A 27653-nucleotide genomic window follows, 5' to 3' on the forward strand; every position below is an offset into this window, starting at 1 on the left:
GTTGGGCTCCTAGACCTAGAGGTCATAATCCGATTCCTCCACTAGAGGGCGCACACATGACAGCAAAGGCTTTATGAGCCCAGGATGGGAAACTGAGGCAGGCAGTCCTCAGAAAGTTCCCCAAGTACCTGACTACACTGGAAACCGCCAAGGCCCAAGTTCAGATTTGGTCGTGATCTGGTGTGTGCTGGAAGGAGGGGAGGGGAATTGTGAATTTCAACAAACTGTCTTCCTCTGGGCTCCATTCCCAAAATGTTCTATGGACATCTGCCCTGTCCTTCAAGACCCAGGTCACATACCTCCTCCTCCTCCAGGAAGCTGTTCCTGTGACACTCACCCCCATGGATCGGCTGACCACACACACACACACACACACACACACACACACACACACACTACCTGCCCCTCTGCGTGGGCACCACACTTAACAGTTCGTTGGGATTCTGGCACATGCCCCCCTGGTCCTCTGCAGACCCAGAGCCACACCCAGAGCAGATGCTGACATCCTAAGACAAGCAGGGAGAACACAGGGCAGAAACTTCCTGGCCCTGCTCCCACTGTGTGACTTTGGACAGATCCCTAACCCTCCCTGGGCTTTGGTCTCCCCGTTTATAGTGAAGAATCAGCCCAACCTGATGGTGTCTGAGTTTCCATCCAGCTCTGACATCAAAGGAACCAAACTCCATGAAAGGCTCTGGCTTAATCTGCCACCATAGATGGAAGGAGGAAACCCCCCGACCCCACAGCATGGCCAGGAAGAACCCCGTCCAAGCGGGCATCTGCAGAACTGTACAAAGAGGCTGTCAGCCTCCCAAGCTGAGCCCGGGACAGCTCAGTCTGTGAAGCAGAAGGGTGTGTGTCGAACCCCACTTGACTTCAAGCAGCCCTTCTTCCCCAGAGGAAACATTTGTCCCCAAGGAAAACCAATGTTCTGTCCCAAAACACATTTTTTAAAAAAAGATTTTTATTTATTTACTAGAGAGAGAGCATGAACAGGAGGAGGGGCAGAGAGAGAGGGAGAGAGGATTGCAAGCAGACTCCATGCTGAGTGCAGAGCCTGACGCAGAGCTCAACCTCACGACCCTAAGATCATGACCTGAGCCAAAAATCACAAGTTGGACACCTAACTGACTGTGCCCCATAAAACACGTTCTGAGCTTGTTTCACCCAACCCTGTTCCTATGATCCTCCAGACACAGTCACCTAGAATAGTATGATCCTCACACCAACCCCCTGAGGTATGATGATGCCCCATTTTACTGAGGACGACCTTGATGCACAGAGAGGTAAAGCTCCTGGCTCAAAGGCACACAGAAGCAAGAGGGAAAATAAGGTCCCGCAGACACTTGGATCTCTGGAGATGGCACACATTGGAAGCCCAGGGTTAAAGCACTGCCCCACTAGCTCGGTCACCCCACCAGTATCTCTGCAGGCAGCTACTTCACACCAGGCCCTGGACCAGGAAACTAGGGGTGGGGGTGGGCAAAACCAACACAGGATCGACCCCCATGGTGCTCCTGGGATCGCAGGGCAGAGACCTTCAGTGAGGAAGACCACCAGTGAACAAGTACTAGGAGGAGAGCTGGGGTTACAGGTGGGCCTGCTCAGGGCACCAGTGGAGACTGGGGAGGTTGGTTGCCAGCTTCAAGAACCTCAGATTCATGAGGCTGTGACCACGTAGTAGATCCCTGCAGAGTGTCCCCAGTGGGCTCAGAGCTGTCAAGTGTGTCTGGCCCCAGTTCTCTGTTAACCAGGTCAATGCAAAGTCCCCAGCACACCCCACTGCCAGGGAACCCCATTATCAGCATCCCTTAGAATTAAGTCTCTGTGGCTGAGGCAGTAATTGAATGCCAGGATAAATCTGTAGGTGATAATTGATTCCAACGGGGGTGTCTGACACCCCTTGGGCTGCAGAGCCTTTGAAGTTTTTATTTGAGCTTTGCCTAGAAGACCAGGACTTGTGGGCAAGAGCCATGGCCCAGCTCATTGCCTGAAGCGTAAAGGTGGTAAAGCACTGTGTCCAGGGCCAGGCCAGCAGGGGGTGGCCGCGGAGAGAGGAACCCGGAGAGAGAGAGCCCTGGCCTGGGCTCCGCTGAATGCTTGCCGAGGCTGCGGCTCACAGGTGACCTCCAAGGTTGTTTGCAGTGAGGTCTGAGCAGCAGCCCCAGCCTTGGGCCGCCTGGAGGGTGTAGGGCACTGTGCCGGCCATGAAGAGGAGAAGCCAACCCCCTCCCTGGGGCCAGACCCAGATCCTGGGTAGGAGTTTGTTTAAACACCAGGGAAGTAAATTGTTTAGAAACTAACAGTTTGGCCAAATGGTTTTCTTTGGGGTTGTTTAAACAAATAGCCTACCCCACAGCGCTGCCAAGGAAAGTGAAACCTTCCCCTTGCTGGCTGGGCAGCAGTCCCCGGAGCCTCCTTCGGGCGGACTCCTGACCTCTCCCCTTCCTCCCTGCAAGCACACGCAGGAAAGAAGGGCAGTGCCCCTGTCCTGAGGCCAAGCGCGGGCGCGGAACACAGGCCAGGGCACAGCCTTCCTGGCAGCAGGCGTTCTCAAAACAAAAAAATCAGACCTGACGGATGGCCCAATGTCATGGGCATGTCAAGCTCAACACCATCCCTCCCTGCCAACATCCCTGAGGAGCAAGCTGCCTTCCATCATGGGGCACTGTCCTGTGGGCCACACAGAGCAGGCAAGATGCAGGAAAAGGCTCCTGTAACACATCAGCACAAATGGGGGTTGGGGTGTGTGTGCTTATAATAACGGACTCTTTCACAGTTCTGGAGAATAGAAGTAAAAAATCCAGGTGCTGGCAGGGTCATGCTCCCTCTGAAGCCTCTGGGGGAGATTTCCTTGCCTCTTCCAGTTTCTGGCAGTTACCAACAAGCCCTGGATGCTCCTTGGCTTGTGGTTTCACCATTCCAACCTCTGTTTCTGTCTTCACACAGTCTCCTCCCCTATGTCTCTGTGTCTCAGTGTCCCTCTTATTAGGTCACCAGTGATTGGATTTAGGGCCCTTCCTACACCAGTATGACCTCCTCTTAACTTGGTTACACTGGCAAGGACCCTATTTCCAAGTTAGGTCACATGTATAGGTTCCAGGGATTCACCATGTCTTTTGGGGGGACACAATTCAATCCACAAGAGATGGGGAGTGGAGGTGAGAGGAAAGCTTCCATGGGAGGACAGGCAGGTCCAAGGGGTGGGGAGACTCCAGGCAGGGGTGCACCACACCGTGGAGGCCAGAGTGCACCGGGCCATTTCTGCAGCTCGGATGGGCAGGGATGGGGCTGGCCCATCGACACTAGCCCCACCCTGCCACCCCACCCAGGGCGAGTCTGGTCTGAGCTCGGAGGCTGGGTGCCTTGTGTACAGGATGCTAGGACAGCCCTGAGCCCACCCCTGTCTACAAGGAAGCCTCGTGCAAACAGCACGCTGTGCATACAGCAGGAGCCCAGCCACAAGACAAACAAAAGCCATCCTAGAACAAAAGCCTGGCAGGAAACACACGCAAATGTCCACAGCAGCTATCTTTGGACCATTCCCGGTCTTCCTTCTGGTCTCCAGCAGGGGGTCTGCACACGTTTTCTGTGGAGCACCAGCTGTAAGCCTTCTAGGCTCTGCGGGCCACAACCACCTCTGTCGCCATCAGGCAGCCCCAAGTTGTAGTATGAAAGTGGCCACAGAGAACGCATAAGCAACAGTGTGCAAGGCAAACTTCGTGCATGAAGTGACACTGAAATCTGAGTTTATCAGTACTTTCCCACATCATGAAACATTCTCGTGATTCTCTTTTCAACCATGTAAAAACACCAAAACCATTCTGAGCTCGAAGGCTGCACAAAAGCAGGTGCAAACCATGCGGCCCATGGGCCAAGGGAGCTTTGCTGACCCTTGCATGGCAAGTACATGTGCCTTTTACAACATTAGACAGCACATAGCAATAACACTGAAAACTGTCTACGGAGGGAGAGCGGATACACAGGAACTCTCGGGACCCTCCACTCGGTTGTCCTGGAAACCTAAAACTGCTATGCCAGATAAAGTCTATTCATTTTTTTAGTACACCAGAAGGTGGATACATCAATAAGAAAACCGCCCAGATCCCAGCAGCAAGCAGGTGAAGACCACAAATGCAAATTAACAGGAGAAAAAAAAAAAAAAAAAAAAAAAAACACAGTCAAGAAACCTGAGAAAGGAAGGTTTCTAGAGGTGGAAAATGCTGGCAGCCCAGCATGGCCACAGCCAGGCCCCCGCCTCCCAGAGGACCGTACCCAGCGCACGCTTCCTGGCCGGCAGTGTGGCTCAGGGACCCTCTGACCCAGCAACTTCCCCTCTGAGAACCCAGCCCAGAGCGGCTGCTGAAAATAAATGCACACGGATTCCTGGCCACAGATTCCTCCTGGTTGCAGAGGGTCACCATGGTGTGGTGATAACAGCAAAGCCCGAACCTGCAGGAAGAGCTCCGTAGGCAAGTGTCAATGTCCTACTAACGCTAGAACATCGAGTAAATGAGGGACCCGCTAAAGCAGCGGGCTCTGGAGAAGGGTCAGGGTGGACGTGCCTGCGAAGCGGTGTGTGAGGTGAGGTGCAGTGGGGCTCACACGCTGTGATGGAATCATGCAAACCCAGCTCTGAGCATAAGCAGAGGGCAACGAGGAGCGATAAGCTTAGCACAAGGTTAGCAGCAACGATCTCTGGGCGGCAGCATTCCGGGTGGTTTTTATTTTCTGTTCTTTTGTGTGATGTTTTCTTTTTGAGGGTAAACACAAATGTTACTTTTTAACAAGAATAAAACAAGACTTTAAAACATGGTGCCCCCGCTTATGGGTAGAGGCCTCGTGGTTCCAGTGGGCAGGGGCGGGGGGGGGGGAAGCTCTGGGGACAAGGCTTTCTCACCCGACGACCAGGGGAAATGGAGCAACCACACGGGGCTGACCTCTTTAGCCTCCAGGTTCTGGGCGGAGTGGGAGGAAAGAACCATAGGAGGGAGGCAGGATGGGGCAGAAGGATCCACAGCCCCCTACAGCCCAGCAGGAGGAGGGCCTGCTGGCAGGTCGTCCAGCGAGACCTGGAAGGTCCTCGAGGTTAATCTCCTCTGTACTCCAACATGGGAAAGGATTTTTCAGGATGAGCAAAACCACACATATCAGGATGTGGACTGACCAAATCAACACAGATTAAAGAGGCAGCACCCACAACCCCTGCGCCACCCGCCACCCAGCAGCAGGGCCTGGCCTTCCCGGCTGGCAGAGTGGACATCACAACTGTCCCCACTGAAGCAATGGCATCTCCGAGAAAGGATGGGTGCCCACCCAGATGCTCACACTACCCCAGGGCCACTCCTCCTACTAGCTTTTCATCATGCTAGACTTGGGAAGCAGAGCCTCCTACCTCTCTTCTGCCCCAGCTCCCCTCGCTGCCCCGCATCGCTGACTTCACGTGGGCTCAGGAGTGGGCCTGGAGTCGCGTGGGCAGAGCCGGTCCCGGCGCAGGCCGCCGTCCACACTACAGTCTCTGAGGCCATAAACAGCTTCACAGCTGGTAGGCAGCCAACTTATTTTTGTTTTTTAGCAATTGATTAAGTTTCTCCACTGCCCCCTGGGGTAAGCTGTTGGACAGGCGCTGAGACCACAGCCTGGCGCCCTGGCCCAGGAGACCATGCCGAGTGACCACAGGGGAAGTGGCTGGGCCAGGCTCAGCCTCCACTAGAAACCTGAGGCCCGAGCAGCTGTCTGCCTGCGGGGCCCACCCCAGACCTTCTGTGAGCCCATGGGAGGCCAGAGCCCACCAGGAGAGGCCAGGCAGGTACCTTGGCCCAGGGTCCTGGCCTCCTTCTGCACAGCTCTACACAGAGTCACTCCTCTGCCTTAAGGCCTGGGGCGGCCAGGGTAGCAAGGTCAGTGCCGGCCTCAGGACTTCCTTGCAGCCAGCCCCTTCCTCTCCTCTTCGCAGGCATCAGCCCTTCACGTCGTCCTCTGCCACCTGCCTCTCCCCCTCAGAGACTATTCACCATCCAGGCCACACAGCCCAATGGTCACACCCAACTTCGGCCCCCAGCCACATTTCCTCACTGAGTGACCCTGGGTAAGCAACCTGACCTCCATCTCCTCACACGTAAGAGTCAGGAGTAGATAAGGCTCCCCAGCGAGGCTGGGAGGTCCCATGACAAAGTCAGTGAGGCCCTGAGCCCAAGGCTACAGCCCCAGCACATGGCTCCCTCCCAGGGGCACGGAGCATGCTCCAGGGGACCTCCCTTAGGCCACATTCTCTCTGAGCCAGCAGCAGAGAGGTGCCCTGAAGGCTCACGACCCAGGCCACAGGATCTTGAGAGAGAGAGACATGTGAACAAAGTGCAGTTGGTTGGACTCATTGAAGGCAGGCTACCCAGTCACCTGAAACGGTTGTGGGGCTGGAAGCTATATAACAGGCGGTGACTCACATGATGGGGAAGGCAGGGTCCCACCTCTCTGGGCACATGGCTCAGCTCTTTAAAAAAAAAAAAACAGAGTGCCTTCCGGGGCCCAGGCATACTATAGGTGCCCTGCAAACAGCAGCAATCCTTCTTGCTCCTGATAACATCCACAGTTGTGAAAGCTCCCCAGGGCCCCAGGTTCGAATCCCACCTCCATCCCTTCTTCTGTGGCTTTGAGCAAGCTCTGAGTGCCCAAACTTCTGAAGCAGGCTGGTCTGTCAAGTGCACCCGCATGGCGGCCCCCAGGCAACATCATTACTGCTACTGTCCACCCTGCTCTGGGGGTGGAGGCCGGAATCACAGAGCAGGCAGGTGGCTGAGCACTGGTGGGTCACACGGTTCAACTTAAGTCAAGTGCACTTCACCTTACAGATTGGTTGGAATTTTTTTTGTTTTTTGGTTTTTGTTTTAAGTGGGCTCCACACCCAGCATGGAGCCCAACATGGGGCTTGAACTCATAACCCTGAGATCAAGATCTGAGCTGAGGTCAAGTAGGACACTTAACCGACTGAGCCAGTCAGGCACCCCAGCACCTTACAATTTAACACAAGCTTGTTTGATACTCCCAGGCCAATAAGACACGAAGATCCTACATTTCATCAGGTCACAGCCACATCTATAGGGCCAAGACCAGACTCAGATGCCTTGATTCCTACCAAACCTGGGGTGGCAGGGAGGGGACAAGGAGAGGTCCCTTTTGGCACAGTCACCAAAGTTGTCCCCAGCTCCAGGATGACCATGGCCAATGCTCTTGAAGGTGTCTAACCAACTTTCCCAGCATTCTTCCCGGGCCTGTTGGTCCCATGGGAAGCCAGGATCCCTCCCTTGCAGTGGATGTGGGAGCGCATCACGACACATCTATCGGGGACTGTCTGAATGGAGGAACATCAGGTGGGGAGCTACAAGGAAGGGTGCTCTAGACAACGGGCACAGCACAGGCAGAGGCAGAAGGGAAGTCCTCAGAGGGAAGGGGGTGAACCATCCATCTCCTCCATGGGAACAGGAGGCAAAGTGAAAAAGAGCCTCCTGGAGTCAGCCCAGCCTGGGAGGGCAATCGAGTCACTGCCTCCAGGGCACTTGGAATTGGGGAGGGCACAGTCAGTGGGAGGAACCAAGACTGAGGACCTGTAGCCATCCGCAAAGCCAGAGAGGGCATGAGGAGCCCATGGTGGAGGGGCTTTCTCTGGCAGCCTGAGGGCTCCACCGGGGCCCAGACCTCAGGCACAGAACCTGACTCCACTCTGGGGCCAAACTCAGGTAGCACCAGCCAAGGGGACGCTGGACAGGGTGGGTGGGGGGGAAGGTTGGTGGAGGGGACAGGGCAGGGACACAGGGCCAGGGCTGGGAGTGACTGCAGTGTAGCTCTCAGTCAGTGGACCCAGGGTATCTAGGGAGCTAACCGCACCCAGGAGGCACCACTCTGTCTTATCCCGGGGCTGCAGGATGACAGTTTTCTCTTTCTAAGAATACGGCATGCTCCCCTCTTCTCTTTCATTAGATTTAGTAGTCTCTAGGCTCAGACACAAAAGAACACATGCTGTGTGGTTCCATTTCTATGATGCTCCAGAACAGTCAAAACTAATCCATGGTGATAGAAATCAGGACAGGGCTGCCCCTGTGGGTGGGGAGGGGGCACCCGGGAATCCCCCGGGCGCTGGCCATGTTCTGTATCCAGACCAGCGTGGGGGCTTGGCAGGTGCATACAACTCTCAAAGCTACATCACAACATATACTTAGAATCTGTGCATTTTATAGTCTGTGAGTTATACCTTCATCTCCAAAAACTAAGAAAAAAAAAAGTTAGTGCTTGGCCTTGTTACACCATTTCCTGGGACTGTGCAATCTGATTTTCTTGCTATTAAAAATTCACGGTCCATGGCTGAGAACAGCAGCTGCCTTCTGTTTGCAGAGTCAACGCCAATCACAGCCCAGGCGGCATCAGCCTCGGCCACAAGGGCCTCCTTTCTTTTCCCTTTGACCTACTTCCCTGATAAGTGACAAGACAGCCAGACCAGGAACAAACGCGCCCCTTATTCCTCAGCCCTGAGCCCCGGCTAATCCACCCAGAGAGACGGATGGATGTGAGGGGCTTTGAGACATCGGCCCAGTTGTCAGTCTGCGCGTCAGACCCGACAGTGACGCCTCTGTTCGCCCGGCCCCCACCACCGCAGCCCCCCACATCCCCTCGTCCTTTTGTTTCCTGTCCTCACGAACATCTGTTAAAGCTCCTTCTCAGCGTAAATCATGAAGGCCAAGCCTCCCGCCTGCCCCAACACGCAGCCACGGCCTCCTCTAGGAAGGCCAAGGTGGAGGGCATGGAATGGGCTGGAGGCTGGCCGCTCTGGACACGGCCCCAACGCATCACCTGCCCAGGTCATTCAGGCCCCGAGCAGGGGAGCAGGGCTGCACAATGCCCGGAAGCCCCCAGCGGAGAGGGGTGCAGGGGGATAAATGTCAAAACAGCAGGGGCGTATCCTACAGAGAGCCTGGGCCAGAGCGCGGGGGGCGGAAGGCTTCCTTGGACAGTGGTGGTAACTCCCAGATTGGGCCCCGCTACTGCTGTTTGTAGCCGATCCCACATAATTGGAAAAACATGGGGAAAACCAAATCCAGCTGGGCGCCCCCGTGGGCCAGGCTGCTGGGGAGGGGCGGGGGCGGCAGGCGCTGGAGGACACTGGCTCGCTGCATGGGATCACGGCCGGCCCAGGCGTCCTCCCCTGGCTCTTGGCTCTTGGCTCACGAGACAAGAGTCACTCGGGCCCCAGGGTCTCACCAAGCTCACCCCCTGCAGAGCTGGGACCCAGCAGGGGCCGCTTGCTAGGACATCAATGGTTCTAGTCTCCTAGCCTACAGGACCTCCACTGGGGCCCCTTGAGGAGGGGCTTGGGGACCTGAGACGTCACACCCTGCGGCGAGTGTGTGTCACCCCACCCACAGGGCCATGGGATATAAGCCAGTGTTGATCTTAAGGAAGGGAGTCCAAGTCTCCCATCCTGTCTGTGTGGCCCCCACACAGGTGCTGCGGAAAGTAGCCTCTCAACTGTCCCCCAGCTACATGGAGGGATGTCACCCTGCTCTCCCCATTTCACAGGTGAGAAGGCAGCAGCCGGGATGTGACCCTCTGCACCCTGCCTTGTGCCATCCTCTGCCTCTGGGGTACAGATTGCAGGCCCTGGGTTGTCACCACCACCACCACCCCCATCCACTGGGGTCTGAGCATCTCTGCCACCTCAGCCCCTTCCTTGGGGAAGGTGGCGTCAACTCTGTGCACAGGGCTGGCTTTCATTTGCTCAAAAGCAGGAAAAAAATAGGACTCATGCATATTACAAAAATGTCTTTAGATTCAAATCCACAGCAAAGATGGTCAGACGCCCAGAGTGAAAGCCCCAGGAATCCGCCAAGCCATGCCTGAGGCCGTGGCTCCGGGTCCTGCGATGTTCCCGGCTGTGTGGAGGTTCCCCAAATGCAGCACATGAGCCACCTTGGGTGCGTGTCAAGTCCAGACTCAGCCTTCTGCCTCCCATACCTGGCCCTTGTCCTGGGGACTCTGATTTGCTGGGGCCTGGGGAATCTGCACATGATGTAAGGGTCCGAGTAATTTTGACACATCCAGACCTCTGCCTCAGACCCCAATCCTGCCCTGCCTGATGCTGGCCTTCATCCCTGGAAAGGGAGCTACATGCCCAGTGCCCCCAGAACATACCCCTCACTCTTCTGCTCCCCACCCACCCTATGCCATCTTCAAAACTCCTCTCGCCACCACCCAGCCTCATCATCTGATTTCAAACATTCAGGGAAGAATTGCTCTTCTGGCCTCAAATGAGACTAGCCTGTCTGGCTCCAAGTTCAAGTTTAAATTTAAGCACAGCTCATATTTGTTGGGTGGCCAGGCCTTCCTCCCAAGAATCAGGTACTATTATCATCTCTTTCTACAGGGGAGGAAACTGAAAACAGAGAGGCCGAGTTATTTTCCCAAGATCACACAGCCAGGATGTGTGTGCAGGTATCAAAAAATGGTGACTGGACACACAAAGCCATCACATAATTGGAAACTGATCTAAATTCTGGGTCTCCCCAAGACTGGATTTCCTCACCACTCCAAAAGTCAATTAAAGAGCAAAGCTACATTCTATAGAGCGAATGTCACTTCTGATGCCTCCCCTTTTAGAAGACGGGAAGTTGTGCCAGCAGGTGCCTTCCGTTCATCTTTCCTGCCAGCGCCTGCCTTCCATCATCCTACCGGCCACCAGGAAGCCTCTCCCAAGCACTGGCAGCCTCCACAGGCAGGACTCAGTGTTTTGCTTTCTCCAATTTACCCTCATGTTTCCAGCTACTATCTCCAGGCTGCTTTCAGGATCACCTGCACAAAGCCAGCAGTCAAAATCCACGCTGCACAATGTAAGTCATGCCTACCCCCAGGCAAAACTACAGGCGGCAGACATGAGAGGCCTGGAAGGCCACGCGAAAAAAGCAAATCAGTGGACACACTGGTTTCATCAAACATCTTCCTTTAATGTGACATTCTGTGGCAAGAAATGAAACCTGGAGGGCAGATCTGTGTCCTAAAACCCAGCCTGCCAGCGGAGTTGTCACGTTGTGTGAAGCCCGAAGCCCATGGTCCTGGCTCACGACCCTATCTCTGACTCGCCATGTCTGTCCCCTAAACAGACACCCCTCAAAGATGGAATCCATGTTTCACTCATGCCCTGATACCTCTAGATTAATATACATGGACAGATACATACCTCAGTTCCACCCCGGATCTCCAGAGAGCCACCTTCGTGGCAAACCCTTGAAATGTTCTGAGAAGCTCTGGATTTCTTCTCAACTCGAACTAAAATCTTGAGGAAACTCTGTTTCCCCTTTCCCACAAAGCTTCAAGTGGTCCCAGGGCAGGAAGCTACAGAAGCCCCATGCAGCCTCCAGAGCCAGTCTATTTAGTGGGAAGCACACGGGGTGGGAACCATTCTTATAAAAACACAGAACTCTCATTCAGAGCAAAAGTCCCAGCCCATCCCTTCTGTGTCCTCTGGTAGCTTCCCCCTCCTGTGACACACCCTCCAGGGCATTTGGAGCAAAAGCCTGAAAGAGCCCCCTGAGCTGCTCTATGCAGACAGATCCACACACCCACACACCCAAGGAGGCTGCCCTGAAAGACAACAAAAATTTTTTCTTCCTCTCACTTGGCATTCTCCAACTGAGTTATTTGTAAAAGTGCCCTTTACAGTTGGGAGATGGAAATGGCTCTCACAAGACCTGAATCCCAGGGGAATCTGCAAGCTGGCCATCCTTCCTGAAGGATCAGCTCCCTGCCAGACAGCTTCCCACAGGGCCAGGCCCTGCTGCTAACTCACCAGGTTCAATCCACAAGGGTTGGTGCCAGCTCTCCACCAGAGCTTCCAGCCAACCCCCTTCACCCTTGTACAGCCTCCTCCAGGAGGGCCTCTCCCCCAGGGCATCTCTCCTACTCTGCCTCCTGTACCCCACCTCCCACAGATGTTTGCAGAAAGAACAGGATGCCCTCAAAGGGCCTGACCACAGGCAGTGGTCCCCAGAGCTCAGAGGCTCCAGCTACTGGAATGCAGAGAACCAGAAAGTCCCTGCTCCTCTGCCTGGAAAAGAAGGCAGCCCTCCCCCAAGGGGTGGGAGGACTGTGGACCATGGAGACAAACTTAGGCCTCCGGAAGACCTGCCCTACTCCCTCTGGCCCAACGTGAAGACAGATCCCAATGGTGTGAATGGTGGGTGTGGCTGCCATGTATGTGCACAGACTATGCACTGGGTGCCCTGCACAGCACTTCTAAGTCCTATCCATACACTGTCCTCCCAGCTCCCCTGGGCAGGGGGTGGTCGGTGAGCCCTACCTCTCAAATGAGGAAGAGAGGCACAGAGTGACAAGGCCCCAGACACCGTCCACCCCTGATGACCAACAGCCGTTTGTACACCAGGGTAGCCTGGGCAACCCTTTGGGGAACTCCAGGCTTCTCTAGCTGTATAGCTGCACTGGGCCATGACTCTGGGATTCTAGGGGGCTCCACACTCCAGTCCTGGATCTGTGGGTGCATGGATCTCCTGCTTCACATGGCAGCAACAGACACCATGTTCAGATCCCTCTAACTCTAGGGCCAGGCCCCAAGCTGGCTCTCTCATGGCAGCATGACTTGGAAATAGCAAAAACATAAATAAAACAGAAATGCACAACTGGGGACAGATGTGTCATTGGATAAACATTTTTCAGGCACTAAAACTCATGTTTTAGAAGCATATACACCTCCTATAATTGCAAGTATTCCTGCAATAATATTGAGTAAAATGCAGAAACACCCATGGAAAAGCAGCAGAGAAAGAAACAGCAAAATGTTAAGACTACCTCCAGATTCCCTTCAGTTTCTCCTGCACACAAAGCAGGACTGGCTACATATATTGCAGGGCCGCTGCAAAATGAAAATGAGGGGCCCCCTGTCCAAAAATTATTAAGCATTTCAAGTCAGCAACAACAGAGCACCAAACCAGGGCTCTTCTGAACTCGGGGCCCCGAGTGATTGCACAGACCAAACCCCTGTGAAGTCAGTTCTGACACCATCTAGCTTTTGCTCCAGGGCTGTTGCACATGCTGTTCCTTCTCACTGTTCCTTGCCCTTCCTCCCTGTTAATCCTCAAGTCTCAGCCTGAATGGTGCCTCCTGGGAAGGACTTTCTCTGACCTTCCACCCTACCCCATCTGAATCTCTCCTTTGTGCCCTTCCTTACTCTGATCCAAATTTGAATTGGTTTTATTCATTTGTGTGCCTGCTGGCCTCCTGTCGACCCCACCCCAACTTGCACATGTGCTCTAAGAACGGCGGGGGGAGTGGGGTGGGGAATAGGCCAGTGTCACTTACTGCTTTTATTCTCTGCACCCAGCACATAACAGGCATGCGGTCATTGCTTGTGGATACATGGAACTTAATATACTCCATATTTTTCAGATTTGCCAAGATGAACTTTTTTTTTTAAGATTTGTTTATTTGAGAGAGAGACAGAGAGAGTGTATGCTGGGGGCGGCACAGAGGGAGAGAGAGAATCTCAAGCAGACTCCACAGTGAGCACAGAGCCCAAGGTGGGGCTCAATCCCACAACCCTGAGATCATGACCTGAGTCAAACCCAAGAGCTGGGTGCTCAACTGAGCCCCCCAGGCACCCCTGAACTTTTTTGTTCTAAACCCATGCTCGAGTTCTGGTAACACTACCTCCCCTCCGCCCCTAGGTCCCCAGGGAAGTCCCTGGCCCAGGGGCAGCTGCTTCCTGACGTCTCTCACCAGCACCTCACTGGCCACTCAGGCTCCACCCAGCCGCGCTGGGCCCTGGGCATCCCAGAGATGGCTGTATCCTGGACGCGCATCATGTCCAGAAGAGCACACTCTGAACCTGACACTTGGAAATGAAGAGCTTCAGACACTGTCCCGGACCAGGGGGTGGCATGTCATTAAAAAATAATCATACAAAAAGTCCTGGAAGCGGCAAGTGCTGAGAATTAGGGAGGAGAACAAAGAGGCTGACATATACCTGAAGCAAAGAGAAACACCTGTGTTCAGGAAGGGACCTCCACTGAACTCCCTGTGCCTGAAGTGTTCTCCCATTGAGCATGTGCTTGCAAGCTGAATTTCCATGGGGCAGGTTAGTAGGGCACAAAGGCCCCACGGAAAGCGGATGCAAGGACAGAAATGAATCCCAAGTGTGCAGCAGCGCACACTCGGGAGGGATGGAGAGGCAGGAAAGGAGACCGTACCTCCCTCAGGGTACCTCCCGGCTCCCTGGCCACTCCCACCCCACCCTAATGTCACTCTTACACTCCACACAGTTTTCACGTGGCAGTTGGCAACAGTGAGCATCTGGACTACAACCACACTGTGCTGGCGGCCCACTGCAAGCTGGCCCGATGGACCAGAACACAAGTCCGGAGCCCGGAGCCTGGGAACGTGCCCAGCGGGCAGCAGTACCCAGATCCAACCCCAGTCCCAGCTGCTGGGCTGCCCCCTCTCCGCAGCACCCCGGCTGCCCCCAGCCGGCGCTCCCTGTCTCACCTGCCTTGCACGTCTTGCCGTTGTCCTGAAGCTGCACACCAGTGGGGCAGGCACACGTGTAGAAAGGCTCCCTCGGGGACAGCAGGCACAGGTGGGAGCAGCCACCATTGTCCTCCGCACACCGTGTGTGGACTGGGGAAGACAGGGAAGACTGAGGAAAGGTTCTAGAACAGGGCCCTCGACCCTACTCGACCCTACTCCCACCCCCATGCACCACTCCCGCTGGGAGCATCCTCCCTGCTCCTCCCCCCAACCCTCTATGATAAGAAACTCTTGTCTCCCAAGCCCCTCAGACAACACCTCCTCCATGAAGGCCACCCTCAGCCTTCCCTGCCACGATCTCAGGACCTGCCCATGCAGTATGGATCGGGGGCTCCTGGAGCAGAGGTCTGTCTTGTCTTTGTGCCATGCTTGGACCCCACCGGATATGCACCAATGCTTTGGTGGCCACACCTGCACACTCTCAGTGCTGAAAACAACCCTTTTCATTCTCTCAAGACTGTCCACAACTAGCACGCTACTGAACTGAATACTGCCGTCATTTCACTCTGCCCAGGGCAGGCTGGGGTGTGGTACCCTAAAATGCAAAGTAGGAACCGCCCCACCCCCGACAACTGGAGCAGACTTGTAGGGTGGTGCCTCTCCTGTCCCTAAAGCCGCCTTCCGGGGTGGGCTGCCCCAAGTGTGGATCCATTTAAGGACCATGATGTTCTCACCAGAAAACGATTCCAGAGAGCCCCACCTTCCCTTTGGCATTGACAACAGTTGCCCCCTTTGGGTCTCCACTCTTGAGTTCAAAGCTGGAACCTTCTACATAAGCCCAGGGCCCCCACTCTGCTATCCACCTGTCACAGGAGCCCTGAGCCCATGTGTTTCAAGCTTCTCACCAACAAAGACCCCAGCCACCACCGTATGGGGATCCCAGGCTGAGTCTCAACTTAAAGCCTTATTGATTGTTCGTCAATAATTCTGTAACTTCTGTCGGCCTTGAAAACAAAGCAACCTTCCTTGGGGAGTCCCTCTGCCACCTCCGAAGAGAGGACAGCAGGGGGTGGGGGGCACATGAAGCAGCCCCCACACCAGCTCTGCAGAGAGCTCCCCTGGTTGCCCCTGAACCTGGCCCTGCACTCTGCAAACACCTCCCTCCCCTCTACCAGCACCTCCTCTTCTCCTCCACTGCTCTGAGGCCAGCACCCCAAGACTAAGGGCTTCAGCTGAGGGAAGAGGCCAGCCACCCCCTCCCCAGCCCCCCACTTACAGTAAGGCTGCCGCTCTGGGCTGAGCACTTGAATATCCATGGGTGAATAGAGAGCGCTAAGGATCTCCTTCCTCTTCTCTCCAGTCCTCTTGTTACAGGCGTGGATGGAGCGGGTCTGCCAGTCTGTCCAGTACAGAGTGTCCCCAGAGAGTGTCAGGGCGAAGGGGTGCGTCAGGCTGCCCTCGACCACCTTCTGCCTGCAGGTGCGGGAGGAGACGGAGGAGCCATCAGCAGATTCCCCACAGCCCCGCACGCCCAGCTTCGAACACCCTCCGTACCGGCCACGGTGGACCCATTCACATCACATAGGATAACCGTGGGGCAGGCATCCCAGGAATTGGCCCATGTGTGCAGGGCAGCTCCCAGACTCAGCCAGCCTCCTGCCATCCCTCACGGTGACATGGGCCTCCCCTCCCCACCTGTTTCTACAAAAGTGGCTGGCGGCAGAGTGCCCCACAGGGAAACAAGGGGGAGCCACAGCTGATGACAGCGAGCTGGTGACAAGCATGCCTGCTCAGCCCTGATGTTTCCACAACGTAGTACAGATTGGACCAAATGTGCCTGCTCATTCCTGTAATGCCAATAACTTACAGTACCAGAGTAAATTGAAGTTGCTATCAGTGCCAGAAAAAGCAGCTTTTTCATGTGTTTATAACGCCCAGCAAACAACTTTTTTTAAACAGGATTATGAAAAAAAAAATAAACAGGATTATGGACGCTGGTAATAGACTCATAATTTTACACCTGGTAGCATGTGTGATTATCTGGTTTAATGACCCTCCCCCGACTACAGGCTCCTGGGGCGGGGTGGGGGGGTGGCCTGCAGGGGGCTGGTCACCACCACCTCCCCAGCCTGTGTAACTTTTAAAATAAACTCATTGAGGTGACATTCACATAACACAAAATCAACCATTTTGTTAAGTGAGCAATGCGGCGCCGTGCAGCACATTTACAGTGCTTTGCCACCACTCCCTCCATCTACCTCCCAGACATTCCCACAGCTCCTCAGGAGAACCCGGAGCCCACTTGCCTGTTCCTCCTCCCATCCCCTCCACCTCAGCCCCCAGAGGCCACCAGCCTACTCTCTGTCTCCATGGATCTGCATGTTCTGGACGTTTCCTATAAACGGAGTCCTTCTGTGTCACCCACGTTGTAGGCATGCCAGTGCAGCTTTCCTTTTTATGGCTGAACAATATTCCACGGCACAGACGGACCATGCTTTGTTTATCTATTCATCTGCGATAGACACCAGGGCTGCTTCCACCTCTGGGCTACAGTGGGCACTACTGCTACGGACATATGTGCACATGTATTTATTCTGATACCAATTCTCACTCCCTTTGGGCATCTCTCCCCGGAGTGGAACTGCTGCATCGTACGGTCACTCAACGTTGACATTCTGAGGAACCACCCAACTGTCTTTCATGATGTCCTTTTTTAACCAAAGAAGCCAGAGGCCCATCATATCTCAGGCTGTTCCCCCCAAGCCCTGCCTCAGCCAGAGGCACCACAGGAAGCTGGTGCAGGCTTCAGCTCCCCTCACCCACCCTCACCCCTCCTCTCAGGTGCTGGCCCAGCCATGCCCACCCCACCTCCTGTTGGGTCCAGGAACTTCCTGAGCACAGCCTTTATTGAGTGCTTACTGTATCCAGGCACCATGCAATGAGTTTGATGTCTGTTGTTGCATCAAACCCTGTGAATACCCCTAGAAAGTATAATTGCCACCCCCAATTCACATGTGAAGCCCTGAGGCTCAGAGCACTGAAGTGACCCAGCCATGGTCACAGCTGAGAGGGGACCAAGCAGGTCCATCTGGCTGCAGTGCTTGCCCTCTTTACCAGCAGATTATGCTTCTACTGGAACGGCCCTACACACATCCATAAAGAGTGTTAGCCACCTGCAGAGCCAGAAGAATCTGGTGCTGAGGAGGACAGAAGAAGGGCTGAGTGAACCCTGGAGTCATAGTGCCTGGCTTCCTATCTTGACTCTGACTAGCCTTGGGGGGGTTCACATGCCTCTCTGTGCAATATCATAATACGGGATTATAACTACTAGCACATGAGGGTTGGTGTGAACATGAAACAAACTGATAAATATCCTGGCAAACACCAAGCGGTATGGAAGGGTTAGCCACCATCACCACATCACCATGTCATTGCTATCTTCACCACCATCACCATCACCACCACCACCATCATCGTCACCACCATTAGTATCATCACCACCACCATCATTACATCACTATCACCATCATCACCATAATCATCACCGTCATCATCATGTCTTAAATGCCACCACCATCCCTCCTGTCTTGTCACAATCCCTCTGCCAGGGACCCCCAGCCTGCAGCCTTTCTGGCCTCACACACTCCCTTCACAATGGCCAGGGTCATTCAACTTCCCAAGAATCACAGCTCTTCAGGCTGCCACACTTTCCAGGTCTCCATCCAGGCCCCAGGCCAGTCTGTGCAACAGAAACAATGGGATAGAATGTTTCTAACCAGCTAGGCATGGTCTGCAGAGATCAAGGAGGAGCTGAGGCCTCCTGCCAACCACCATGAGATTGATCCTCCGGTCTTGGTCAAGCCTTCAGATGACCAAGCCAAGAGCTGGCTTATAACCACAGGGCACACTCTGAGCTAAACCAGCAAAGCCACTCTCAATTCTTGATACCCCTTTCTTGCAAAAAACCCTGTTTGTTGATTTAGGTGGCCACATTTGCGGTAATTTGTTACACAGCAATAGCTAACTAATACACAGGCCTGGATAAAATGTGGCAAACTGGCTAACATCCTCACATCTTATGGAGTTGTCATCTGCCTGTGTGGAGAGATCCGGCTAAGTGTTCCCAACACCATGTGACTGCAGCCCATGGCACCAGCACCCACATATACCCTGCCTGGTTCAGAAGCTCCACCATGCAGGAACAGGGTCTGTCCTTCCAGGAGGATCCCCAAGACCTGGCACAGAGCTAACAGGCAGCCTTTGGTCAATAAATAAAAAATAAATAAACACCTCCGCATGAGAGGGACATTGCTACATCTATAGGGTAATGAGGCAGGGGCTGTCAAGCTAAGCTGACCAGAAAGTTCTAAAAGCAATTACCTAATAAGTAAAAATCCTTTATATTTCATTCACTTAACCCATTTTACTGAGCAACTACTATGTATAAGGTCCTCTCACAAGACTGGGGGATGCAATGAACACCAAAACCAACCCTGCTCCTGCCCTCAGGATGCGTACTTGGCACAGGGACGAAGGGGGTACACAGCCGAACAGCTCACAACCCTGTCAGATCCCCTGGGCTTTAGGTCTGCAATCCCTTATCTGCAATTCTGAAATCCAAAAAGCTCTGAAAATTTCTAGAGTTCTATTACTCATTTGGTGGCAAAACCTGTGTGTGACATGGGGCTGTTTATCGTCTTCCGACCCCACTTAGAATGAACATTCTGTGGTTTTTTTGTGAATGCATTCCCACAGTGGATGGCAGACCTTGCCTGGGTGTGGTATTAGACATGCCCTGGGCACTCTCTGTTTGAAGTTCTGAAAAGCCCAGACCTGGCCAAGGCCCTGGCGGTGGCTGGGGAGCAGAGTAAGAGGTGGGGGCCCACTTACCGGAAGGAGCCATCCAGGTTGGCGCGGTGGATGAAGCTGAGCTTGGCATCGGCCCAGTAGAGCTTCTGCTCCTCCAGATCGATGGTCAGTCCGTTGGGCCAGTAGATGTCCGAGTCCACGATGATTTTTCGGGTGCTGCCGTCCATCCCTGCCCTTTCAATTCGAGGTGTCTCTCCCCAGTCTGTCCAGTACATGTACCTAACAAGGAGGCAGAGCACAAGCAGACAAGGCTAGCCCAGATCTGCTTTCGTCCTCATTTTCTATCCACACAAATGTAAACATGTAACATAGAAACAGTGAATTCATCCTAAAATCTCACCCACTAGAGAGAACCAGTGCTTAGGGGCTAGGCTATTATTGCTTCCAATTTTTTTTTTTTTTTAAGATTTTATTTATCCATCTGAGAGAGAGAGAGAGAGAGAGAGCAAGGGGAGTGGCAGACAGAGGGAGAGGGAGAAGCAGGCTCCCCACTGAGCAGGGAGCCCGATATGGGGCTCGATCCATGACCTGAGTTGAAGTCAGACGCTTCACCAACTGAGCCACCCAAGTGCTCCTCTAATTTGTGTTCTAAGCAGTTAGTAACATATTAATTTTTAAACAATGTTGGGGGGCAGCCCAGGTGGCTCAGCGGTTTAGCGCCACTGCCTTCAGCCCAGAGTATGATCCTGGAGACCTGGGATCGAGTCCTGGAGACCTGGGATCGAGTCCCACATCAGGCTCCCTGCATGGAGCCTGCTTCTCCCTCTGCCTATGTCTCTGCCTCTCTCTCTCTCTGTGTCTCTCATGAATAAATAAACAAAATCTAAAAAAAAAAAAAAAAAAAGTTGAGTAATCAAAATACACTGTTCCCATGTGTCCTCAGTTAGCAATACACTAATAGATATCCTCCTTGTTCTCTTAATGTACTATAAATTATTTACACAACTCCACATTGGGCGTTTGAGTTGTTTCTGATTTTTTGCTACTACAAAAATGCTGTAAGTGAACTGCTAAAGCCAATTAAAAATACGGAGAATGGAATATTATTCAGCAGTCTAAAAAAATGAGCCATTAAGCCATGGAAAGTCATGGAGGAATTGTAAATGTATATTACCAAGACAAGCCAATCTGAAAAGGCTATATACTGTGTGATTCCAACCACAGGACATCTCAGAAAAGACAAAACTATAGAACAGAAAGATGAGGGGCTGCCAGAGGTGGAGGAGAGAAGGACAAACAGGTGGGGCAGAGAGGATTTTCGACACTGGTGGACACATGATGTTAAATCATGGTCAAAACCACAGACTGTTCATAGGTATACGGGCAATTTCTATACCTTCCCTTAAGTTTTGTAGTGAACCTAAAACTGCTTAAAAATATAAAGTCTATTAAAAAATAAAACCCACATGGGTGGCGTTGTGCCCTGCAATAGTAATAGCATTTTTGCCTGGGTGGGTTTGTGGGTGATTTGGCTCTGCTTATCCACATCCTCCAGCTTTCAATAAGGGCCAGGTGCCTCACATCCATTGAGAAGCCACCCTACCTCCTTAAAGTCTTCCTTATGTGATGTCCCACCACATAAGCAGACATAATATGCAGTGACACTAGGCAGCTGGGGTGACAGGCCAAAAGCTCACCAGCACCCAGAGAACACATCTAATTCTCCAGGTGGGGTGACCACCCAGCGTGCTCCTCAAAGCCAGGCATGGGTCTTGGTGACAGCTGAGAGGAACCACACCAGCCTGGAGGACACATGACCCTCAGGTTCCAGTCGGACGTGGATAAGCCACAGGACACAAATGGCAGACCTATTTTATTTGCTCTGCCCAGTGTCTCTCGGCAGATAAGTAGGACAGTGTCCCTTTGAGAAGCCCTGCTGCCACGTGTGGTCTATGAAGCTCTCCTTCTGAGGTAGGTGTGGGTGGGTCCTGGTCAATCAGCAAATCCCATAACCCTGGGCCAGGCTTTGTTTTAAAAGCAGGCAGCTCGTCCATGCTGGGCCAACAGGAGTTAGCCTGGAACCCTGACCCAGGAAGGCAGGGAGCTCCCGGGCCCCATCTGTGCCATCATGAAAGGGCCTGCTGGGATGGCAAATCCAGATGGGGAGAGCCTGTGGCCTGTCCCTTCTCAGGCATCCTAGTTCCAGGGCCCATGGACTCTCTCTCCCCTTCGAGCTTCTTCCCTCCCACCAAGCAAGTCCCCCCCCACCCCCCCACTGCTCTTGGCTCTACCTCTTCCCAGATTTCATCCGTTTTCAGCCAATCCTGAGCTACTGCTGTGCGCCAGAGGTCAGCACATTCATCAGGGGTGTGGGGAGAACAAACCCCACCTGGCCTTTCATGGGTCCTTGTCCATTGGGACCCCGGCGGCCACAGGAGGTGTGGGTGCCTGAGTGACCAGCTGCATTTGTGAGGCTGTGCAGCCTTCCCAGAGGGGTGTCATTTCCGAGCCAGTGCCATTACTATCTGCTGGAGGAGCTGTGACAAGGTCACTGAGAATGAGCCTGCAGGGGCTTGGTTCAAAAAGCACCCTCTGCCCCATGTGGCAGCAAGCTTACTGTCACCAAGCTCCCCTGCTCTCCATGCCCAGTGGGGACAGAGAGAAGAAGGCACACCTCACACGGAACACCTGTCCCAGGAGCCTCTCCTGCACTCTCTCCTCTGCATCTAGCGAGTACTCAGCAGATGAAGGGGAAGCAGGAATTACTATTCCCACTGGACAGATGGAAAAACTGAGTCTACAAAACTGAGGCTGACCTGCGCCAGCAGTTCTGGGAGCACCGTGTGGTTCTCTGAGTAAGACCAGAGCCCAGCCATCATATGACTCACCCCCGTGCCAGCAGGCCCGGGGCGTTGGTGCACTTTTCCTGGCAGCCCCGGGCTGGCAGGTGCTGTCAGCCAGCTCGGCAAAGGCTCCCGCCGGCCTGCTGTAGCCGCCTTTCTTCCCAACGCTTTCCCTGCCCCCAGCAGCCCAGACAGGGCCCAGCCTTCCCACCACCCGCCAAGAAGATATCAGGAGAATAAATCTCAGAGCGATCCACTCATGACCTCCCTGAATGCTCCACTGCAGCCAACGAGAAAGGCCGGAAAATGTGAAGGCTCGGGACCTCCGTGAGGAGCATAATTCAAATTCCTTCCCCCGGGTTTCATAACAGAGGCCCGCTGGTTTCCTTAAATGGGGAATTTGCGAGCCACTCCATTACCAGAGACCAGTTGGCGTGGATGTGCTTTTGCAAAATCTTGAACACTGCCCCAGGCCCGGCCAAATTCCACGGGGAAAATCAACTTCCGAAGGAAAGCACGGCTGCCTGGTCTCTCTGCAGAGGCTGGCTGCGGTCGTGGTGGGTCGCGGTTGTGTGTTATTTTAGGGAAGGACCATTTTGCATTTTAAAGAAGGGGTTGGGTTTCAGCCTGGCTTTAACTTGAGACCCAGGAGCCACTGCAGCCCCTCTTGGGCTGATGCCAGCTGGGCCTCCCCTGCACCCCTGGCCCTGTCCCCGGCACCAGGTACTCAGGGCCAGAAGGTCTCCCTCAGTGCCTGCTCTGCCCCCCACGTGGGCACGTGGCACTGGGGAGGGGGTGTCCACCCTCTACCCTACCTGGACGTTTGCACTTTACTACCTATGCTGTGGAAACCATGTCAAGCCTAGTGTCAGGACCAGGGCCCTCCTGGCTGTGGGCTCTTGGTGGCGTGAACACTGAGATGGACTGCGAATCTACCCTCCTGAGGTCCGGGTCCCCTCATCTGATGTGGGAAAGGCTCCCATGGGACCGGGAAGGGGCGCTACTGCTCTTGCAACCTCATGCTTGTGGCCAGGAGAGAGCACAAGATCCACTGTCTCTATTCTTTAGGACAGTGGTCCTGTCCCCGGGACTCAGCCCCAACCTGTATTCAGCAAGAGTAGTGGTGCTGCCCATGGCATCTGGGTACTGGCTGGAGTCTTCCCCTCCTGGCAGCATGGTGCCTCTGACCTTTTCCCCAGGGGAAGTGTGGGGGAGAGGCTAGGGCCTCAGAATGCCCTACCCAGGGCATCAATACCAAAGTCAACTTCACCCCAGGCGCCAGGCTGTGGGAGCGAATTCAGAGCCAAGATCAGAAAGGATTTCAAACATTTAATAAGAAAAGCCAGAGCCAGAGACTGAGCGACTCGCAGAGATGGCACAGGCAAGGCCAGCCTGGACGTGAACATGGAGAAGACCCAACCAAGCACCAAGCACCTCTCTACCAAGTGCCAGGCATCTCCCCATTAAGTACCTCCCTTCCAAGCACCAAGCACCTCCCCACCAAGCACTAAGCATCTCCCCACCAAGCAACTCTCCACCAAGTACCTCCCTACCAAGCACCTCTCCACCAAGTACTGAGCACTTCCCCACCAAGTGCTGAGCACCTCCCAACCAGGCACCAAGTACCTCCCAACCAAGATGGTGAGAGGTCATAAGGAAGAAAAGAGAGAACTCTGTGCACAGACAAGGAGACTGTATCTGGGGTGGTGAGGCAGGGGCATTTTTAGTGTAACAACTACTAATATTTACTGAAGCCACTAATTGTTCTTGGTGTTTTCTGCATGACATGACATGGTCACACCCTGTACAGATGGGGACACTGAGGCACAGAACAGCAAGTCACCCCTGCTTCTTATCTTTCTAACCTGCATGCAAAGAACCAGCAAACCCATGTGATTCTGCCTTCAAAACATCCCAAATCTGGCCACTGCTCACCCATAGCCCACTAGCTTCCTGATCCAAGCCTCCACCTTCTATCAGATCACAATGATAGCTTGATAGCTGCTAATGAGCGCCCTTCCCACCTCAAAGTCCATCCTCACTCTAACAGCCAGAGGGACTCCTTTACATGAGTCGGAAGAGCAACCCCTCCACTCTAAACAGGACCTGCCCCTCCCCTACTTTGTGTCCTTCCCTCTCCCCCTCATTCCACTACAGCCCCTCCAACAGGCCGGGCCTCCTCCTACCCAGGGCCTTTGCACTGGCTGCTCTCACTGCCTGGAATATGTATCCCTGGGATGGCCATGTGGCTCTCACTCTCATCTGCTTCAGGTCTCTGCTCAAATGTCACCAACAGATGTTCCTAGTCTCCTGACCTACAACAGGAAGCCCCTTGCCTCATTTTCTTTGTCCTCAGGCCCTGCACTATTCTCCTCTGCGGCATACATCCCTCCTGAGCATACAACATTTATGGTCTTCTCCCCCTGGTGCATCATAAGGGCCTCCAGGCAGCACCCCTCAGCCTCTCCCATCACTGACAATATTCCCTCTTAGCCAGGGAGACTCAGCCCATGCCAGCTGCCACCTCCTGCAAGTCCTGGAGCCATACAGCAGTATGGGAGAGGTCTGAAATGGGGAACATCTTGGAAGGGCAGCCTGGCCCTGAGCAGCTCAGCCTGCTCAGAAGTTGGGCAAGAGGGGTCTAAGGGAAGTCACTGTTAGGCTTGGCCCCTCAGGATGCTGGGCTGGGCTGCTCCTCTCGTGGTGGAGGCATCAGGCTTGTCTGGCCTGACTTCAGTGAGTCAGACACCAGGGCCATAAATCCCAGACCATCCCATACCTCACACGTGGTGGACAGCAGAATCAGCGAGGTACATTTTCTAAGTCAACCGAGCACCCCCGACCTAAGGAGGTTTACTCGGCCACCACAGCACCCCTTCAACCAACCTGTTCCCTGAGTTACTCAAATGACAGCCCCGGCAGGACAGGTCAGCACTTCCCAGCCCCTGTTCCACCCACCCTGGGGCAGGCTGACAGGGCAGAGCAAGTGGGTGGCATCAGGACCAGAACCCGGGGGTCTTATTGTGTTTCCGTTCCAGATGTCAGGGAGCCATCCACCTCTGACAACGGAATCAGCAGAGAACTGGACACACATCAGTGGGTCAGCTGCTGATAGCAGGTAGGCACCTGCTGCCCAGGTAAGACTGTGTCACTCCCAGGCTGTGGGAAGAGGGGACTGAGGGTGGAGGGGTCACTGAGCAAAAGCTCCCACTCAGAAAAATCTAGAATGAGCCTGGCCAAGCTGGGCAGTGACACTCAGCCACCTCCCCACGATCTCTCCCTCCGGGCCTTCAAATCCAAGGATGTTCTTAGCTTCACTGCCACTCACACAATCCCACCTGGAACTCACGGCTGGGCCCTGAGCCTTCGTGGGTCACTGTGAGCTCAGCCAGACCAGGGACCAGAGGGGAGCAGAGGGCTTCCGGAGAGCTCAGAGAAACAATCCCCTAACAAGTTCCTCATATCAAGGGAAAATGATTCTCAACAAGTTCTGAAAGGTAAACTCGTAAGATTGTCAGGTTTTCTCTGAAAAAGTTGCTCGGGCTCAAGCAAATTCAAGAAGGAAACCCCGACCCCCCCTCACTCCCACCAAGAAGGAAGGCAGCTGGGTTTACCCATGAGCGGGGTCCAAGGCGATGGCCCGTGGCTGGTCAAGGTCCTGCCAGAAGAGGACCTTCCGGGACGTCCCATTGAGGTTGGCCACCTCGATGCGATTGGTCTCTGAGTCCGTCCAGTACAGCTTCTTGCCAACCCAGTCACAGGCCAGGCCATCAGGTGACACCAAGCCAGAGATGACCACATTCTGCACAGCAACCCCCGTCTGGTTCAGGTAGGTCTGTTTGATGGCCTCCTCGCTCACATCCGTCCAGTACACGGCTCCCTTGGAGAACTGGAAATCCACGGCCGCCGCATCCTCCAGGCCGCTGACCACGATGGTGGACTCCAGCTTGACTCCGCCAGCGTCCACCAGCCGCACATCCCGGCGGTTGGCAAACAGCAGGAGTGGTGAGGCTGCAGGGGGTGGAAGCGAACCATGAGGACCACTCACTGAGCCAGAGCCCGCACAGCCTGGCACAGGGGGCCGTGGGCACTGCGCACCCCCAGGCCCTCTGCTCCATCCTCCCACTCCCCTGGGCACAGGCTGGAAGGTGCCCAGGCAGGCCCAGCCCGGGCCATCTCAAAAGCTCCTCTAAAGCAGCAAACATTAGCTCCCCTAATTCCTGGGATCATGGAGGACCCCGTGCAGCACCCCAAGCCTAGATGACTCTGCCTGCCATGCCCACACCACGTGGCACCCCTGGGGGCTGCAGAGAGGTAAGTCACATCAGCCTGATGCCAGAGAAGGGGACGGGAGGGCACAGTCCCGGCTGGGCCACAGTCTCAGGATTCCCTTACAATTCCCCAACCTGCTGTCCTAGCTCAGGCCTCTTCCTGGGACTGTGGCCTCGGTCTGCCACTCTGGAATGCCACCCCCTCAGCTCAAACCCTTCGACAGCGCCCTGTGCTGCTGGGGCTGAGGTCAGGCTGCCACAGCAAGTGCCAGGCTCAAACCTAGGCTGCACCTCTAGAGGACACAAGGACACAAGGACGGCTGAAGGTGAGGACCCCATGGGCTCCACCACTGCCACCATCACCATCGCCATCACCAGCATCACTGCGTCATGAGGCAGGAGGGGACGCTTGTAAAGATCAAGTGGGGGTGGTGCAGACACATCTGAGCCGGCGCCCCGACCTCTTGCAAGGAGGGACCTCTTGCAAAGTACTCTGTCCTCGGATCTCACCCCTCCCTGCCCCAAACAGATGCAGACAGTAAAGAACATTCATCATCACAGGCTGACAGCTCTCTGCAGCTCATGCACAGTACGCAGAGCTGTGCGGGCTCGTCAGTAAGTCCCCTGGGAACCCCGTGCCCAGGTTTGGGCTGTGGGTGACATTGTGCCCACTTCATGGAAGGGAAAGATAAGCCTTTGAGAGGTGCCTGCGCAGCCCAGTTCAACAGTGTACCAAAGGCCCCTGCACTGTGGGTCGCTTACGGTATGCTGGTTGCAGAGGTGTATTCAGTTTGTAAAAATGCATTGCTTTTCTGTTGTATATTCACTTCAATAAAAATTCAAAAATGGTACTTTTCCTGTTTTCCTGGCTTCTTATAGGAATCTTTCCCAATATGCCAAGGGTCCACTGCCTGGCTGAGAATGCTCCTGCCCCTGCCCCAGGCCCGTGCACAGGGGCTGCTCTGCAAGTGCACATCACCCACCCCACCCAGCCTACGGCATCCCCCAACTTTAAGAAAGTGCATTACCTCTGCCCTGTGAGAGGTGGAGAGGGAAAGCAAGACTGTCCAGAAGGGTGTGGGCCCCCACCCCCAGCCAGAGGCTCTGGGTAGTGAAGCAGGGATGCCCACCCCCACGGCTTGGCCGGCAGTTAGGTGCCACGTGAGAGCTGGGTCCTGGCCAGCCGTGTAAGGCAGTGGGAGAAGGTAGA

The 27653-nt window shown here is 54.4% G+C and overlaps 1 protein-coding gene across 2 annotated transcripts in view; it reads right to left on the bottom strand.

Annotated features, from left to right (window-relative positions):
- Nucleotides 1-27653, bottom strand: part of LRP5 (LDL receptor related protein 5) — a 107399-nt gene that overhangs the window by 50872 nt on the left and 28874 nt on the right. For both annotated transcript variants that reach the window (XM_038563697.1, XM_038563698.1), the window contains exons 2-5: nt 25787-26183; nt 19411-19608; nt 15797-15993; nt 14539-14670 (exon numbers count right to left, since the gene is read on the bottom strand). In XM_038563697.1, coding sequence (XP_038419625.1) covers nt 14539-14670; nt 15797-15993; nt 19411-19608; nt 25787-26183 — 924 coding nt within the window. The remainder of the gene's footprint in view (nt 1-14538; nt 14671-15796; nt 15994-19410; nt 19609-25786; nt 26184-27653) is intronic.

Source organism: Canis lupus, chromosome 18 (genome assembly GCF_011100685.1).
Source record: "Canis lupus familiaris isolate Mischka breed German Shepherd chromosome 18, alternate assembly UU_Cfam_GSD_1.0, whole genome shotgun sequence".
Lineage (NCBI taxonomy): Eukaryota > Metazoa > Chordata > Mammalia > Carnivora > Canidae > Canis > Canis lupus.